Consider the following 19,246-nt stretch of genomic DNA (forward strand, 5'->3'; position numbering starts at 1 on the left):
TTAAGGGCTGGTCAGTCACGAGCTGCTTCACTTTACTGAAAACAGTTTTAAAAATAGTACACATGGACGGCCGATAATGTAATGTCACCAAACTCCTATAATGCTTATTATAGTTAAGTAACATTCAGCTGTTTAAAACTTCATTTTTGTGCTGCTGGTTTGTAATGACTCTGTCCTGCATTTGTGATGGATAGTCAGGCTGATGAAATTGTGCAGTCAGCCAGGCGCTTGTTGCATTTAATCAGTTCACCTTAAAGGTTAACAGTTGATGTGGTTGATGATTTTACACTCTTAGTTCCATGGGTCCTTTCCAGGTGTTTATGCCGAGAGCAGAGGGAATAGGCACCCCTGCAAATCTTGTTCCTGCCAAGAGACTTAAACCCCGAAAGAGCAGGAGCAAATGGTCCATATGCATGCATCGAGATCATGAAAGTGTCCGTCTGAACACATCTTTGATTTCATAATAGTGGCAAAGAATATCAGTTATTAGATGTCCTTGAAATACAGGATCTAGGAGCCACAAGATTATTATTTTGTGCAAATATGATAATAATAATATTGGATAGAAGATCATAAATAAGTAAATAAATGAATAAAAAAAATTAATAATAATAATAATAATCTTTTTTTTGTTGTTTTTTACTTTTGAGGACTTGGCTCAGTAGATCTGCTAAATTGTAAGCCAATACTGTAAAAGTCCTGTAACGTAACAATAAAGTGGTAAAAAAGTAAAGGGCTTAAGGTCAATGTTTATTAAATACATAAGACCCGTGCAGAAATTATTTTACAACCAAAAAAAGAGGAGAAACACAAAGGCTCTGCAATAGATAGTGGCGCAGTGGCAGTGCGCACACTTCCATGTATCGAGACTACAGTCCCCACGCGGGCGGCCGGGGCTCAAGTCCGGCCTGTGGCTCCTCTCCCGCATGTCGTTCCCCACTCTCTCTCCCTGATTTCCGCTCCTGTCCACTGTCCTTCCTCTCTAATAAAGGCAAAATATGCCAAGAATAAACCTTAAAAAACAAACAAACATACAACTGATGAAAAGAAACATAGCATGTTGTATAATATTATATAAAGCAATAACATACTAAAGTTTCAATATTGTTTATGGTTTGCCAAAGTTCAGTGGAAATGCTCAATGTCAATGGTGTACAATTGAAAAACTATTTTTTTTACTGGAAAAGATTTTCTTCACTTCTGTTAGAAAACATGACTGTGTGGAAACAAAGCATTTAGAATACATGTAATTATATTTTACACACAGCAACAAACCATCTTAGCCTTTTTTTTATAAATACACATTTTAGAAACAAATAAATATTTGTGACAGAGGGTGTCATACAAATGCTACAAAGAAACATGATAAGCAAACTCAGTTCAGTTTTTTTTTTTTTGGGGGGGGGGAGTATTTAACAGACTTCTTTTATCAACCAAGATATACAGGCATCAAGGCAAATGTGTGACAGTGAAACCATAAATGAAGTTATTGTCTTAGTCCCCTACAATAATATGCCAAGCTCCGGGAGCAGTGTTTGTCTTTGAGAACAATACAAAATGTGTTTTTCAGTCCACCTCAGCAGTGTTGGTCTTGCGGTCTGAGTTTAATTTGCTTTTGCAGCACTGAGCAGCTCTGAGCCACATTCCTTCCACTCTTCTTCTGAACAAACTCTGTCCAGCTCCCAGAGCCAATGAGGAGCCTATCATGTAAAAGTTTAAGAGAGTGAAATGGATGTATGGATTGAGTGACTCCTTGGAAAACCGATCATAAAAAGTCTTGTACATAGTCATTGCAGAACAGAGGAAGTACAGGACTCCCTGCAGGATCCCTGTTGCGGTGACCCTCACCTGACTCCTAAGCTTTGGACTGAAGAGGATGTTTTCTCCCATCTGATGCATGTGGGTGCAGAGGTAAACAACAGTCGAACCACTGGATATCATCATAACAGAGAGAGAGAAAAAGAAATGGCCTTGCGTAATGTAACATACAATGTTATACACATTTGACATAGATGTAGAAAGTATGAATACTGGAGCAGGAGGAATTGTACGATTGGAGCTCCAATTTATATAATTAAGGTTGGTTAATTTCAGATGGTGAAAAACCATCACACCAACGTCAAGTAAACTAATAATCCACTCAGCTAGCCAAATGCAGTACATGAATGGTTTGATATTTCTCTTAATCCAGATGAAGAGGTCTGTCTGTGATGGTACAATCTGAGTGTAGTAAAAGAAGTTAAGCCAAACACAGGAGGTCATACGAGTGGACAGACTCCAAGCAAACACAACATATGTTGCAAGTAAAAAACGCGAGCTTTCTTTTGTGACATGAACAAATAACAGTAGCAAAGCTGAAATCAGGAAAATCAAAGTGCAGACAATGACCGCGCTGAGGAGGAGCTTCAGAGGCTGCTTGATCCTTTCTCCATGACAGACCATGCAAAAGGCATAAAATAAATTTACCATGATGTTGAAAATAACAAACGGTCCATTAAGGTTGGCACAGGTGAGGGAGTCCATCACAGTTTATGACTCTGACGTCGACCCAGCCAATTTGAAAAGTTCTTCCATTCACACTGTTGAAGGCGTCAGGTCAATTCTTTGCTGTTTCTTGTGACGTTTTCTGTCCTTGCGTTCGAGAATCTGATAAGAGTCCGGTTCACTTCGCTCAAAGTTCAGAATAAAATTCCTTTTCATCCATGTTCAGTTTGTTGGTTGTTTCCCCCTGCCTGTCTTTTTCTCATATAGTGTTTAAACAGACAATGCCTCGGTAAATGTAGCAAATGTGAGCCATTTGCATCACATGCAAATTACAATATGCAAATGTTACATGAATGTATAGAAAAAAACAATAATATTGGTATGATCTGAAAGAATTAAAAAAAAAAGGAAAAGTCAAGCCCACAAATAAAACACAAACTTGCACTTGCACCCCTTACAAGAGTTTAACAAAATAGCTGTGAATAAGTATTACAGTGAAATCCCAGAAAAAAGTCGGACATTACGTTTTGCCTTATGTCTGTACAACTTAACAACAACAATTATTTGTGTTACAAGTAAACGTTTTTATATTTGATGGTTGCTCAAAAGGGGCACATTAACAGAACTGGGGAAGTCAAAGGATAAAACATATAAGATTCGTCAAAAGGGATGACAGGGTATCAAAGATATCATTTTCAATCCATAGTACTGTATGCATTGAACTCCATTTAAAATATTTAGCATCCCACGGTTTCGTCGCATGAAGGAAATGTAACCAGAGTTATTTTTACAAAACTTGGAGGCTTCCCTCACTGCAGCAAAAGACTTCCAATAGTTTCAAAGATTCATTAGGCTATGACTGTAAATTCAAACTAATTCAAGCAGGCGTTTGGCACAGAACACATCTACTTTCAGTCTCTTCGTCCATTTCTCAATCGTAAGACATTCATATTTGATTTCAGTCTCGTACACAGGACTTGTGTATGAGACATATATTAGGTCATACCATTTGTTTGTTCCAGATGTTCCAGCATATGCAAATCATTTCTTCAATAATCATAATGGCCTCAACATTTAAGAATCAGCTTTTTCACCAGCTGTTAACAGATTGCACTCTCACATCTTTTTCCCGAACATCACCACTGACCAGTGCTGTGACCTTCTTCCAGATACTGACCACCCTGACCCTGAATACGGCCTGACCAACCCCCAAGTTCACCGTGGTTCCTGTTAAGTACAGTGTTGTGACTGTGAAGGACACCCAAGCACTCAGTGTAAAAGGAGAGAGCTCATTTGTAAATGTTTCCAGGAGACTGTAAAAGTTATAGAGGACGTAAAGCAATCCTTGACAGACCCCAATGATGGTGACACGCATCTGACTTTGAATCTTCTGAGTGGAAAAACCACTGCTGCCCTGTGCCACGTTCCTTATGTGTCTTTGCAAGTAATGGACTGTGGAAAAGCTGGATACTGTCATTATACATATACAGATGAAAATGTACACTTTAATCATGATTGAAACAACCATGTATGTTAAGATCAGTTCATGACTGCGAAGCCCATTCTGTGTACTATTGTTATCATGTAATTCCATAGAAGTTTGCATTATCAAATCTGCAACCTGTATCGCACTAATGAGCAACAAAGTCATCGAGCAAAAAAACAAGGCAATGTAGATGACAGACCTGATGTTCCTCTTTATCCAGATCACACACGCTCGCTGTGAAGGGACAATCTGGATGGAGTAGTAGAAGTTCAGCCAAACCGAACAAATCATGCTATTATTCACGTAAGAAACCACAACCAGACATGCATGAGTGATGGTGTGACTTTCCCCTCCATTAAAAATACAAAAGAGTAGGAACAAAGACACACAATAAAGTATTGAGGTGCAGATAAGTAATCCCAGGAGTATCTTCAAAGGCTGCTTGAGTTTTTGTCCAGTGCGCGGTGGGAAGATCAGGCAGCTCGCATAGAAGATGTTTGCAGTAAGGTTAAGAAAAATGAGAGGACCATTGATTGTTATGAAAGCCTTCGGACTCAAATCAATAAATGTCCCTGCCATTGGTACTTTAAACCTTCTCAAAGAAGGTTGCCCGTCCGTGTGTGCTCAGGTCTACGAGCTGACATTTTAAGAGAGGAGAGCATACAAAAAGATGTAAATTGTCCCTAACCGGTAAATGTATTATGTAAACACATGTATCATTATGTAACACGTTACCTTCAACATGTGTATATTTAACTGCTATTGTCTATTTAGACTGCATTAATGACCCATATTCAGACTCTAACACTCTCATTTGTAAATTTGGTCATAGTGTAATTTTGCTTATTTGTAAATTTTGTTATAGTCTTTGTATATTTGTACATTTATTTTTACATTATCTTTGATACTTTGACATGGCACCTGTTGGACTGGATTGCTCTAACAACATTTCATTTTACTTGTACAATGACACTAAAGATACATTAGATAAGATATCATATAAGATATATATCTTATCTGATCCACAGGGCAGGGATTATCAAAGGCTGTAAATGCAATACAACACCACTTCAGGTTTTCTTTTTCCTTCTAATGGTCATTACAATTTAGACAGATATTCAGCACAATCGCTTTTCTGGATAGAGTAACAGTAACAGAATTATAGAGGCCTTTTTGAGGATCTATCCTCCCCCAATATTAAAGTGAAAGGTCAAATTGCTCAGCGTTTATAGAAGGATGCCCCTTTGCTCTTTCAAATTAAAAGTCACAATGTCCATGACAGTGTGACAGTACGCCTGCACATCAAAAGGATTCTGAAACAAAACTGTAAAGATGTCCTTCATAAAAAAAGAGCTTTATAAAAACAAGACATCGTTTCTTTCTTTTGAAACATCCTGATTCTTGATAGTATTATTTATACAATTCCTTTCTGCATACTTATATATATATATATATATATATATATATATATATATATATATATATATATATATATATATATATATATACTATATAGATTTTGTTTTCTTGCTTTGTAAGAGGGCTCATAAAGATATCTTTTAATGTATTTTCTATGGAAAACGTTTCCAGTATACCTGGAGCCTTGGACCCTGCATGCATCGGGTTGTACAAGAACCCAAATATAGTGGTTAGTCTTATAGCGCTTTGTCATTGTCCTTACATCACAGAGCAGGAAACCAACTTCAATGGACCAGAGTACATGTAAAACTGTGTCCGCAAGAAAGGAAACTTTGGATTTGTTTTTTGTACAAATCAGGTGTACATTTTTGCATCTAGTTTCATCTGAAGTCTGAAAGAAAATTAATAAATACTAAGAAATATAAAGTATCTGGTATTTTAGAGTGTAGAATATAATCTCAGTATATTGTCCTAAACCTGGAAACAACATTTTTCAGTGAGCTGAGAGAACTCCACATTCATAATATAAATAATATCTGACTTGTTCATACAGTTTTTTCTGTGTGGTTTTACAAATGATAAATGTGCCACAACCTTTCTGTAATACATGAAGGTGCTGAAGTCCCAGTCACTTTTAGCATTCAGGTGTTGCTGCATGTTTTAACACATTCAGGCATGTCTCCCAGCACAGCACAAAATAGTGATTATATTAAAACTATTCATTTATACTGTCATTTTTTTAGTGGTATTCTTATTTTGTACACAGTTAAATAGAGATGTAAAGATGAAAAATAGATTCAAATCGGTACTCTGAAGAATGAATCACAGTAATATCATGAGTCAGCAGCTGTAGAGCAGAAACGGCTGGAAGGTGCAGAGCAAGATTTTGAAATTGAGGACGCACCGTGGTCTTTTAAATCGGAAGTGTGGAAGCACTTTGGCTCCCTCAAGACCGAACACCAAAGAGGTGAGAAGATAACAAGACACGACAAAAAACTGTGTGCAAATATCGCAAGAAGAGAGGGAACGACACGAACAGCAGGACCAACATGATGCAGCATTGAATCAACAGCACAACGAGAGGCTCCAATCACCTCCCCTTGTCGAGAGAAAGACAACATTCAAAGGTCAAACCACACTGACGAGCAGGTGAGCAGCCCCTTAAAGGAATCTTTTTCAGTCATCATTAGTCTGCAGTCTCATTTTGGGAAATAAATCTACAGTTGAATATTAATTCGGATTTAATTTTAAAGTCTTCGCTGTGCAAAGTTTTTTTTTTAAATGATTAAAAGGCATGTCATTAAAAGGCCGGGTCCTTTTAAAGACTGAAACAAAGAAATACTTCCCTATGTACTTTAAGTTTTACGAAACAAACAATCTATGATAATTACACACAAAAAAAGGAATCGAAAAAAGGCAATTTTTTATTTAAATAAGTGCTTCTGACTAAAACGCCAGAATGAAGTGAACCATATAAACACGTAAAAAATAGTCACACTAAAATAATACTCCATGTAAGAAATAGCATACTAATTATGATACATCTTTACATTCATTAACAGTATGATTCTTCTTGTATACAGAATATTATTTCACGCACACAAACAAAGGCACAGCTCAATAACACTAACACACACTCTCTCTCTCTCTCTCTCACACACACACACACACACACACACACACACACACACACACACACACATACATTTAAAGCCACAGGTTCATCCATGTACAGTTTGTCAGTGTGTATTTATGAAAATTCTATCATGCTACATAGCGACCGTTTAGACATTCAGGGAATAAATAAACATTGGCATCGGGATTGAAAGTCCTTCCTCAGTTTCTATTGTCAAAATGATCAGTTCTTTGGGTTTCTGTCAGCTGTCCGTTAAAGTCTTGTTCCCTCCATATTTTATGTTTTCAGATCACGTCATCAGAAATAAAACGAGCATTTCAATGTTTGAGCGTGCTCGTCTGTTTTGTTTCAGATGCATGATATAACTGCTGTTTTGAATTCATTCAAATGTGTTTTTTTCCCCCAAACCTGGGTCAATAACTCATTTATTCAGGGGCACAATAAGCATCACGTCTGTGTTTTTTTTAATGTGCAGCGCACAATGTTTTCATAGGCGTTGCCTTACCAGGCGGTAACAACATCATTGTCTGATATGACAGATATGATGTTTACTGTCACGGATCAACAGCACCAGACTCATTTAAAGCATCTGCAAATTGCTTTTCATCGCACGTTGAAGTAAATGAGAATCGCTGACTGCCTGGCGGGCTGAAAAACACATTAAAACAGTCTTTAACATCACAGCAGCTTGTAATGTGTGTGTTTGAGTAAATGAGCTAAAACATGCAAAAACGCTGAAGTGGTCACACGAGAGCAAGGAGGAAACATTTCACTTGCAAAAAATGTGCAATTTCATGTACATGCAGACACACACACACACACACACACACACACACACACACACACACACTAGCATCATAAACGGAGATGGGCCAAATGTGCTCTCCACAAAAAACAGTGCTGCTAATGTATTAGCATTTACGCTGTGAAAGACACCCATCATGACACATCATTATAGCTCGGAGGAGGGCTGGGGAGTTTGTGTGTGTGTGCGTGTGTGTGTGTGTGTGTGTGTGTGCTTGTGTGCGTGTGTGCGTGTTAAAGGTGGGGCAGTTAAAAGTAGTCTCTTCTTCGTGAATCATCACTGATAAAGGAGGGGTTCCACTGGGCGGGATATATGCATGAGTGGCGAGAGCCTGGTAGACCATTAAACGGGTACAGGCCGTTTCTCTCCAGGTCTGAGTTACGCAGTGCAGGCTGAGGAAAAGAGAAGGGAAGGAAGACGTTTTAATATCTTCTTACCTAACTTATCTCTTGGAATAAAAAAACAAACAACCCTAACATGTACATCGAAGGCTAATTTAGGATTGCGTTGTAGGTCTTCTTACAGAGTAGTAAATGTCCGTCATCTGTAGAAGGTTCTTGGTGCTGCCGTTCTCCTGCATCTCGATGGTTTCCCTCCCCCACTCCATGGAGATGCGGTTACTTTTCGGGAAGTCTGCGTACGGGGACATCTGCATGTCTCCGCTCTTAAAGATGATCTTGTTGATGTCGTTCTTGTCTTTTCTTAAGAGTTCAAATATAATGAGAGAAAAGTTAAACATTGCAAAAGCAAGAACTGTGTTTTTAATGGATTTAGATGTAACCGATTATTGAGTTTATTTGGTTCATGTTTGGCAGACAGATAATGATGCTTGTTTTATAGTGTAGCATTTCTGGTGTTGAGCTAAAGACAATGCCGATTATACTGAGCTAATGTTAACGATGAAAGAAGTCTCACTTGCAACAGGTGACAATAAGAGCGATGAAGAGGATGAGGAGCAGAGCGCCCCCTGCAGGCGACACCACGACTGCAATCAGCTTGTAGACTGCAGCGACATAAAACAGCTTATTAGACACAAAACTGGAAAAACTGTTTCAAGTAATGTCAAAATTTAACAATGCAAGAAGAACAAATAAAAGGAAAAAAAACACATCTTGCACTGATTTGTACTGATGTTATATTCAGGTATTTTTTTTTTTTTAGGAGCTACTTACAATTTCCACAGTTAAATCCTCCAAATCCAAACATGCACCTGAAGAGTAGAAACAGAATGTGCAGTGACAATGTGCTCCGGGATCTTAAAATACAACTTGATTTGACAGTGAGGGCACAAAGCTGAACTTACGGAACACATGTGCCATTTTCCAGTTTGTAGCCATCCCCACACTCTGCAATGACAAGTTTGATTCAGAAAGGTTTGTAAATGTATTACTTGTGCATCTTATTTTGAAATTGGTTGTAATCTTTCTTTGTATTTCTTTTGTGTTTTTTTTCAAGAAAGAAAAAAATGTAAGTGTCTGGCTGCTGGTTTTAAAGGCGTAAAGCACATCGAAAGAGTTGATTGACTTTATTCGGTTTAAATGTCGTTCTTCACCTAAGCAGGAGAGGTCTTCAGGGTTGTGTTTGTAGTATCCTGGCAGACACCGGCAGGAGGCCGTGCCGCTGTCGTCTGTGCAGGTGGAGCGCTCTGTATCACACTGAGTCTTCTGGGCCACACACAGACTTTCCTCTGGAACACAAAGACAACACGAGACGGTGTAAAAAAAAACAACAACAGCGCAGAGATCTGAGATAATATGACGAGATAAAGAACCGTGACAATAACAAACAGTTCTTCTACTATCAGGCTTTATCTTGAGAGGAGGTTTAAATGTGATCATTTACAACTCAGGTCTAAAAAAACAATCCTGTTTAAAATACCAGTTACAAATGTGAGGTCACATTAAACTTTATTGGAAGTTTTTATTGTACATTGTTTTTATAAATATAACTATAACATTGTCAATGTAGGATTTCCTGTAATGTATACAGGTTGGTATGGTTGTGCTATCTAGAACCTTTGAGGTGATGTTTGAAGTGACATTTCATCAACTTTATGGAAAAGTCGACTGTTGGGGAGTGTTTTTTATTTCCAGCTAAATGGTGCCCTCTAGTGGCTGTATACATACACACCTATTTTTGTAAGTCCTTTCCTGAGACTTGTTTCTGTATGACATTTGATTCAAATATGCACAAATAAGTGTGACAATACTGACTGGGATTTCTGCCTCTGTTTACCGTGATAAGTGAGCTGGTGCTCCAGCACTATCCGGCAGTGGGCCAAAGAGGAGCTGCAGTTGGCGAGAAACATCTGGATGCTGTTGTAGACCTCTGCACCCGTCACTTCGGTGGAAATGGAAAACATGTTGACGGCTATGAAGCGAACCCCGTCGTCACCCCTGAGGGGAAGAGATTGGAGGTCAGCAAAGTTGAACATAGAGAAAAAAAAATCCATGTAGCAACATTTAATCTCAAATTTATTATAATCCTGATGTGAAACTCTCTCTCTCAAAAAAAAAACTTTATCACACTTAAAACATCTGACAAGCTGACACTGAAGTCTTTTTTTTTTTAAGATGAAATAAGCAACATTAATTGAAAGGGGGTAAATATAATACATTTGTCTTCTTCTGAAAATCTAAACGTAATTCATAGAATAATGACCAAAACCTGATGATTCAGTGTTTGACAAGAACTTACTTCCTGCTCAGCGTTGAGCGAATGTATCCTCGGAGCACTGACAATGACGCATTGAGCTGATGTGAGGACAAGAGGAGAGGGGCTATCAGAATTTGTGTACATAGACCTTGAAGATATTTTTCCAACAAGTGAGGCGGCGATTGTGGACTTCCTCTCACCAGCGGAATGATCTCTCTCTGGATGTCATGCAGGGTGGCGCTCTTGAAAGCAACGGGGTCGTGCGGCTGTCTGTTTATACTGAAGCTTCCCAGAAATGTCTTCGCTACGGAGGGAAAAATACTCATTATTATAATAATAATAATACAGAATCATTGTAAACATCATGTTTGTGTTTGTCTGCATGAGACTGGTTTTTACCTCTGGTGCAGGTGCGACCGTCCTCCAAATCAAAGCCGAGTGGACATTCACAGCTGAAGGAACCTCTCGTGTTCACACATCTGGACCCAACAGGACACGGGTCCCTTTCACACTCATTCACATCTAGATACACAAGTACATGAAGGTCTTATTGGATCTAGAGTTCAAATACATCAACCCATTCTGGATTTTTTTTTTTCTTTCTGTTATCTAATGGATTCTGAAATAAAGAATGGTGTAAGAGAAGCTTACCCTGGTTACAGGTGACTCCCGTCCACGCCTGCTGACAGACACAGGTGAACCGGTGCCCTTTATAGCTCTTACACTCCCCTCCGTTCATACACGGGTTTGACACACAAGGGTCTCCTGGAGTTAAGACAGGAAATCAGGGTTTGTTTGTTTTTTTTAAACCATGAAATAGAAGCAAAGGGGAGAAAAAAAAAGTACGACAATCATTTAGTCTCACAATACAGGAATCATTCGATGGCTATCATTCAAATAGATCACATCGGATTCAAGTCTTCTGCTTTGTGTCAGGATGTCGCAGCTGCTTTTCGTGCTTCGCCTACACAGTTCAGTCATAGCATCACTTAAGTACAATGTGCACACATGTACAGTACCAGTAGTTCACCCAGGTGCAGCCCTTTGTTCAAACTGGACGAGTGGGATGGGTTTTTTTTTTTTTTAATTGCCTCAGCGATTAAACCCGTGTTCAGTTCAATTCTCCCAACATTTCAAAAGACAAATAAACGAGCTCAATTGAAATCTGTCAGGTGAAATATCATTACAATAAACTGTTGTGTTCATTGTGTAAGGACGACTGCCGTTGACTAAAGCCTGGTTCACATGGCAGGATAATTACGCCGATTTTGGCCTCGATTCTTCCCTTCCGATAATCTTAAGCCCCGATCATCATCAGATAATCTTATAAGATCACCCTGCCGTGTGTGGTGTGTTCAGACTGCTCTCGTCTGGTCGGAAGAATGTCGGGACCGCTCCCATCTCAAATCGGGGATATTCAACATGTTGGATTGTTTTGGCCCGATCTCTCATCATGTGTGGTGTTTCCCCCCCCGAGGGGAAAATGTGACACGTAACCAATCAGAAAGCGAGTTGACGAAGTGGCGAGGACACACCGGAAACAAAACAACAACTACTCACCTCCATATCATCATGGAGCAAGTACAGCTCATGCTCCCGTAGTCTTTTTAAAACGTGTTTTTTTTTGTTTGTTTTTTCAGATAAAAACAGCACAAACAATCACCATTGCATCCTTTTCGTCCGTTTGTTGACTCTGGAATCACGTTTGATCTCGAGAGGTTTTGCGAGATTTCCCGTCTGATCGGGGGATGCTCACGAGTGTAATTGGTTGGTGTGTGGTGTGTTGATGTTGCCGTGTGGCCGCACACCACACACTGTACGACCGAAACTGTAAAACCTCTGAGTATTTATCACCATGTGTGTGGTCTCTAAAGTTTGGGAAAATCGGCCGACAATTTTAAAATCCTGCCGTGTGAACCAGCCTTAACCCACCTCCTGAACTCCACAGTTCAATAACTGAAACTGGCGGCAAAGGAAACAGGATATTTGAACTTTACATTTCATGATCTGCAAGTGCAAGGCTTTTTTTTTTTTAATTTATAGATTTTTCCTGTAAATTGAAATCAGCTTCTGTGGCTTCATATCAGATTGTCTATTTGTGTCTGAATCATTTTTCTGTTTCGAAACCATGAAAGCTCCACTCTTATGTCATAACCTACAATATTTCAAGCATCTGCTCTGATAATACCAAACACAACGTTTCTCTTACATGAACGTGATTTTGATTCGACATTTAGAGATCTGGATTGTTCACATTTAATAGCAACGCTCTTTATCGGTCTTTGTGTGTTTCTTCTCCCGTCCTTTAACTTTTTTTGCGACAACGGCAATTTTAATTCCACTTCTTTTCGATTCGAAGGTAAACGACGTTGTGGATGGTAAACGCGCTCAGACCTGAAGCTGCTCCGTTCACACTCTGCGTCGACACGGCAGGGTCGAGTGCTGTGCCCCAAGGGTCAAACCCCGCTACCCTTCCAAGTGAGAGACGATCGACCCTACCGCTGAGCCACAGCCACAGAATGTAAAAAGAACGCACCAATAAAAGAAGAGTCGTCACTAACTTGGTATGAGCGGTTCCTTGGTGGTGCTGAAGCCAGTCGCGGATGTGGTCACCGTCAGCTCTGTAGCTCCGCCCCCTGCCCGCCCCCCACTCGTCTGCACTGCCTCTGTGCTCTCCGTTGCCGTGCCTGAGGTGGAGGTTGGGCTGACGCGTCGGCTCGGCGCTGTGCTGACTCCCCGAGCGGCCGTGCTGCTTTCTGCAGTTTGCGGGTCGGTGATGGCGGTGGGGTTTGCGAGCCGAGTCGAGGTTCCCCGGGTGTAGCTGGGGGACAGGCGTTGAGTCGGCTGCGTCGCGGAGGTCTGCGGGGTGGAGGCTGTGGTTGAGGGTGCAGCGTGTGGGATGGTGGCATCAGTAGGTGACTCCGGAGTCGAGCTGCTGCTGCTGCTGGCTGTGGCGGTCGTGAGCGTGCGGGATGAGGTAGCAGGGGGCGGAGCCATGGTGAAGGAGGTGGATCGAAAAGCGTCTTCCTCTGTTATCTGGGATCTGTGAAGGAGAGAGTAGAATCAACCAAACCTCGGACAGACTTCTTGACCACGTCTATTGCCATGACAACCACACTTCAAACTACAAATAACCGTTTCAACCGACCTCTCTGTGGCAGTGACGGGTTCAGTGGTGAGGACGACCTCGGTGACCAGCGTTGGAGTTCTCGTCAGCGACTCGTCCAGTTCCGATGTGCTGGCGCCGACGGTCGTGGACGCCGTGGTCAGAGCCCGGCTCACACTGTGCTCTCCGGTGTGGAAGGAAACCCCGTCAGTTCCCTCCTGGTTCTGAGTGCTGAAGCTGTGGGTTCCCGCGGAGGACTCGGTGGGCGTTCCCACACTCGACCTCGACGACTCCCGATCTGTCCCTGAAACGCTGCCGACGCCCCCTGCTGGTGAGGTGAGAGGCGGCGTGGAGGAAACGGACACTTCTGACGGCTCGGTGCTGGGCTCCGTCACCGTGAGAGACGGCGTCGAATCCTCCGATGTCGAGTTTTGTCGATGCCAGGTGCTGTTAAAACTCTCCGTTTCTCCGCGTCCCGCCGGGCTCCCAGTCTCTGAAAACCCGCCCCTGATGGTGTGGCTCGTGTTCTGCTCCGTCGTGTCTTCACCTTCAGTCCCGTTGGACGGCTCACTGTGGGTGTAGTCCTCTGTCTTCGCAGAGTTTCCCCAGGTCGAGGCAGGCCGGCTGGAGTTGTTGTCGTCCTCTGTGAAGAAAGAGGAGGTGCTGTTGTTGGACGACGACGACGAGGTGACGGACAGCAGCGTCCTCTCCCCGGCTCGGCCGACAGTGGTGGAAGCGTAGGTGCCGTCGGTGTGCATGGTGGAGGTATCTCCGAGGCGGAGGGTGGTGTCTGGACTGTCCCTGGGCAGTCTGTCCTCCTCGGTGGACATGGAGGATGGAGCGTCATCCCAGGACCAAGCAGAGGAGGCGTCCTGCGCCTGGTCTGTGTTCGTGAAGTGCTTCCAGTCCCTGCTGCTGCTGCTGCTGCTGCTGCTGGCGCCCTCAGTGGTAGCTACAACAAGGGTGGAGGTGAGGGGCTCAGTAGACAGAACGGTGGGCTCCAGTGATCGACTGCTTGTGTCTGTAAAGGTCTGCGTCTGCTCCGTGTCTGGGGAGAAGAACAGAGGATGAAAGGTGAAACAGTGATTGATCACTTTCAAAACGACAACCTTTAAAACACACTCAGATTGTGAATTTCACTCCACATTCATATTTTTTTCCCATCAAACATGATCCATAAACCCTTTACCTTGATCCTGCGTTTGTTTTTTTCGACTCAGAGCTTTCAGGCTCAATACCAGCCGTGGCCACAAGAGGGCAGCCTCACAAGGCTGTATCAGTCTCATGCATCCCTGTGGAAGATGCTTAAAGAACTGTTGCTTGTTAGAAGGAAGGATTTTTTTTTTTTTTTGGGTGGAGAACAACTGGCATTCCGGGCGCCTCGACTCGAACAAAGGCAGCGGGTCCTAAATGTGGCAGTGACGGCCTCCGTTGGGAATCAGCCGCTTCCTTCCTAAAACTGAGCGAGCGCAAGGCGGTGGGGGGGGGGGGGGGGGGGGGGGGGGGGGGGGTTAGAGTGTCACTGTAGATCTCTGGCTGTGTTTTCATGATCTGATCTGTCTGTGGAGTTTTTTTTTTTTAAGCCTGACTGTGAAATGTCGCGCGGTCATCAAACTGTCAGAATGGAATGTTGATGTTTGGATCGACGCTGATATGGACGCATTTTGTTTCTCTTTTCAGAGAAGTCTGACTTTCACGGTTACACCGGAGAAGCAGAGTTAAAGAGCAACTATCATCACCTTGTCACTGATTTGTTTTGCTTGTGTTGCTACTTGTTTTGTCCAGGACGCTCTTGAAAAACAGAGTTTTCATCTCAATGAGTTGTTTCTCGCTGGTTAAAGAAAAAAAAAAAATCACACCAAAAACAAAACAAAAAACGGAAAGGTTGTTCACGTTGGCATCATCAATGTGAGGAACCACTCTGATCCTGTCACCTCTCGTTTGTGTCAGTCATAATGAGCGCAGCTTTAAATGGCATGATCATTATGATTCTGGCCTAAGGTGAGGAAGGAAGCGATGCTGAGCTCTGTGACAGCCCCGTTATCTCAAACAGGCTGGAACAGCAGCGCACAGTGAGGGTGAGCGTGGGTGAGCGTGGGTGCTGGACGGCATTCTGACAGCAAAAAAAAACCCCGAAAGGAGGGAAGGGTTCAACTTGGCCACTGGACTCTGTTTCTCTCTCTCACTTCCTCTACGTTTGTTTCTTTTTCTTTTTGTTTTGAAATTCTTCTCCCTCTGGATCCAGTGTGGGCAACACAACCTCGACTGGAACGTGGTGTTGGCAACAACAACACACTCCCTCTGATTCTCTGCTGTCGAACACGTCACACACTGACAGGGGATGTCTTCCTGAGACTGTGAGGTTCATCTAAACATTTGGCATATTAATCTGATTGATCATGTAGGTGTTTAGAGCGGAGTTAGATATCGTGTTAGTTTCATGTGCCGCTGATCAGTCGGTGAGTTTGCACATCAGACGAATGTGACATGTGGATGTTTGAAATCAGGGGAAAGAGTCCTTTTCGCTCAAACATTTTTACCGACTCTTTGCCTCGGGTTGAAACCCGTTCCGCACATTAGGCTATGTGCATGAGCATGGCACTGCGTGTTCCGAGGTCAAACCCGTGCTCACATCTGTCCCCTCTCGTCTGAGCGTCGGCGTGACGATGATTTGCGGACGCAGTTTCAGTCCGTCACTCTGCACAACTCTGCACAAGTGTCTAACCACTTTTCTCGGCGTTGATTGGCCCCTTCAGTCCCATATCCGATCTGTACATGATGTCAGAATCGAACCCGATAGGCGACATCAGGTCGGATCATCCCAGCTCTGGCTGATGTGTATAAATAAGTTTCATTTATACAACATGGGGATCATTGCAGGTGACAGCAACACAATATTTCAGGATGTCTTTTAACAAGTTGAAAACAATTCATACAGCTACTAACAGGTTCAAATATACCATATCAAAATACTGCGGATACAACTGTAACGACGACTTGTTGACTGTAGGTTTTAAAACAGCTGTATGCTAAACTATAAGCTCAGAAACAACAACTGTAATATCAGAGAAACTTGAGCTGCAGCGATGGCCATGTCAGACAAAAGATTTTAGCTGATTCTCTTCTTCACCGATGTTTCCTTTATGATTTTTCGAGTTGTTCGCCTCCAACAACGGGACCATTTTCTCTCATATTTAAGGGTCTGTCCAAGAGAGGACTTCATCTACCCAAGAAGTTCATTTCTTCTCCAAATCAGGAGGTAGGCTATAGTGTAGCCTACTAGATGCCATCATGAAATCAATTTGGCACAACAACCAGAACAAACATGACATGGGTTACTGCCACATTATTTGCTGATATGCCAATGTCTGTCAACACGGCCAATACCAGCTGATACCGATGTTGAACCGGTGCATCAGTGCAACATCACTCAGTCAAAGTGTCATTTCAAACATCAGTTCTGATTCTTCCAAAACCATGCGTAAACAATAAATAGGACATGTTTATCGGTGTCTGCATCCTGACATTCTACGTTCTTCCTTCATATGATCGATCGTCTCTCAATCAAAAAATCCTTCACACAGCCCAAAGATCAATGCAGAGGTTCAATGATCCTCTGGCAAACCAACCTCAAACCAATTCACATGCTGTAGCCTACATGAGAAGCTCGATCAACTCGGTCTGAACTGAAACAAAGTTTTAAGTGAAGGGTAAACCGAGTTGTCAGTTTTTTGTGAACAGGAAACTAAATCATGACCGCAGATGCTGCCACATACAGTATGGCTGCCTCCATGTTTGCATTGTGTCTCCTTGTTTTGTTTACTGAAATAGCATTCTTACATTGTTCAACTCATTCTTCCCTTTCTTAGATTAAATTGTCAGTTTGTGTTTGAAAATTAAACACATTTGGATGACAAGTACTTCTTTCACATTTATAAATCAAATGTTAATTCCTTGTATCTGCAAACCTCTAAATGTTTTATTTAGGGTGTGTGACACTAAAATGTTGGTCAATTGAACAAAGTCGTTTGAACGAGTTTAAATCTCGGTTTTGTGAACTTTTAGGGTTCATGCAAACGACGAGGGAATACTAAATCATCAACAAATAGAGCCATAAAGGTCTATAGAAGGAAACCAAGTCAAAAAGAATCATGCTTGATGGCATGTGGGTGTAAAATCACATTTCAGTTTGCAATTTCAATGAAGTTGCATTAAAGACACTTTAAGTAATCACTTGATTCTAAAACATCGTAAGTCGAAATTAGCGTTGATGTTGATTTTTATTAAATCTTCAAAGTATTCAGTATTTTTGTAGGTTAATCAATAACGGGGGTGTAATGAAGTGTTTGATAGGTTTGCATTAGAACTGGATTCTGATTCTAACTTTGCTAAAACGTGTCTGTTAAAGTGACACTTGTCTCTCTGAGGCCTCAGTGAGTCTTACCGAAGCTTCCAGCAGCAGCGCGTGTCTCAGCAGCGCGTGCGAGCAGGATGTTCCTCTGTGATGGGGATACAGTCTCGCTGGAGTATGAAGTTGCATTGTTTTCCATGTTACTGAGTTCATCCTCCCCGGTTGAAAAATAAAATCCCGCAGTTACCGGCTCCGTGTTATTGTTACTGGGGGTCCCTGCACCGAGGGGCCCCGGTAGACCCACCAAGAGGACCGACAGAGACAAACCGAGGACGTGATTCAAAAACCACGTTTCCATGATTTTTAAGAGCCAGAACCGGTGTCCGATATTTTCCGTAGAGTCGAGTGGAAGCCGTGGAGTCTCCCGGGGAAACCATGAGAGGAGCACTTGGGCTTTTAATGAAGTTTCGTAAAAAATTTAATAAATCCTGGAAGAAGTCCGGAGGAGGTCCGCTGCCCGGACGGCGGGGAACGGAAGATAACAGATACGAGGCAACAGTGTGTTATCACAGTGAGCGGTGGAGTCCGGGCTCCTCCTCCTCCCCCTGCACGCACGCACGCACGCGCACACACCGCGGTAGTTTTTCCCCTCTGTCCTCTGTTATTTAGTGGCTGCCTCTGTTGCCTTCAGGTGTCGTCGGAAGTCTTGCAGTACAAAAAAAAACTCTAATCTAAATTGTTTCCCCACATGGAACCTGATCCTTCAGAGATAGTTTAGAAACATACCGCTTAGCCTTCACTTCTGCTTTGGTCTTCAGCACCGCCATCTATCATTGGCATTAAAAGTGGCCTATAGTAATACATCAGAAAATTCAACAAAGAAACTAATTTCTTGGAAAGTAGACCTATCTGCCAATATCAGTGAACAGGATTGGGAAAGAGCATGCAGCAAAGTCCATACAATATCAATTAATAGTTGCTTAAGGATATTACAATTCAAATGGCTAATGCGTATATATACAACACCTGTGAAATTAAATAAGTACAATAGGAACATACCAGACATATGTATAAAATGTGGCTTAAAAGGTACATTAATACACTGTATGTGGGAATGCAGTCAAATAAAAACTTTTTGGGTAGAGGTGAAAAACTTAATTGAAAAGATCATTTTAAAACAGATTGCGTTGGATTCCAAATTATTTATAATGGCTATATATCCAGATAGACATATCTTCAGTAAAAGCAGAAAGTACTTTTATTGATTTCAGCTCATTGATAGCAAAAATATGTATTGCTTTAAA

The 19,246-nt window shown here is 41.9% G+C and overlaps 2 protein-coding genes across 2 annotated transcripts in view; both read right to left on the reverse strand.

Moving 5' to 3' along the window:
- Positions 1 to 6,799: 6,799 nt before the first annotated feature.
- On the reverse strand, positions 6,800 to 19,153 carry heg1 (heart development protein with EGF-like domains 1). The gene is made up of 14 exons (XM_079357761.1): positions 18,036 to 19,153; positions 13,634 to 14,639; positions 13,047 to 13,528; positions 11,137 to 11,250; positions 10,885 to 11,007; positions 10,686 to 10,789; positions 10,528 to 10,583; positions 10,066 to 10,226; positions 9,383 to 9,517; positions 9,134 to 9,176; positions 9,003 to 9,040; positions 8,746 to 8,833; positions 8,354 to 8,531; positions 6,800 to 8,222 (listed from the first exon to the last, which is right to left on the reverse strand). The coding sequence occupies exons 1-14, from the start codon at positions 18,298 to 18,300 to the stop codon at positions 8,079 to 8,081; spliced, it is 2,937 nt and encodes a 978-aa protein (XP_079213887.1). The 5' UTR covers positions 18,301 to 19,153; the 3' UTR covers positions 6,800 to 8,078.
- LOC306832794 (E3 ubiquitin-protein ligase SH3RF3-like) overlaps positions 13,419 to 19,246 on the reverse strand; it is a 294,881-nt gene continuing 289,053 nt past the window's right edge. Inside the window, exon 11 of the transcript XR_013780262.1 lies at positions 13,419 to 13,433. The gene's annotated coding sequence lies outside the window, so the exon portion shown is untranslated. The remainder of the gene's footprint in view (positions 13,434 to 19,246) is intronic.

The sequence above is a fragment of the Symphodus melops genome, assembly GCF_947650265.1.
Source record: "Symphodus melops genome assembly, chromosome: 12".
NCBI classification, from domain to species: Eukaryota; Metazoa; Chordata; class Actinopteri; order Labriformes; family Labridae; genus Symphodus; species Symphodus melops.

Coding starts and splice junctions, on each gene's coding strand:
- heg1 (XM_079357761.1), bottom strand. CDS start 18,300: ATGGAAACGTGGTTTTTGAATCACGTCCTCGGTTTGTCTCTGTCGGTC. Junction 11,008..11,136: donor GGGAGTCACCTGTAACCAGG/GTAAGCTTCTCT, acceptor TTGTGTATCTAG/ATGTGAATGAGTGTGAAAGG. Junction 10,227..10,527: donor CGCTCAACGCTGAGCAGGAA/GTAAGTTCTTGT, acceptor TCTTCCCCTCAG/GGGTGACGACGGGGTTCGCT.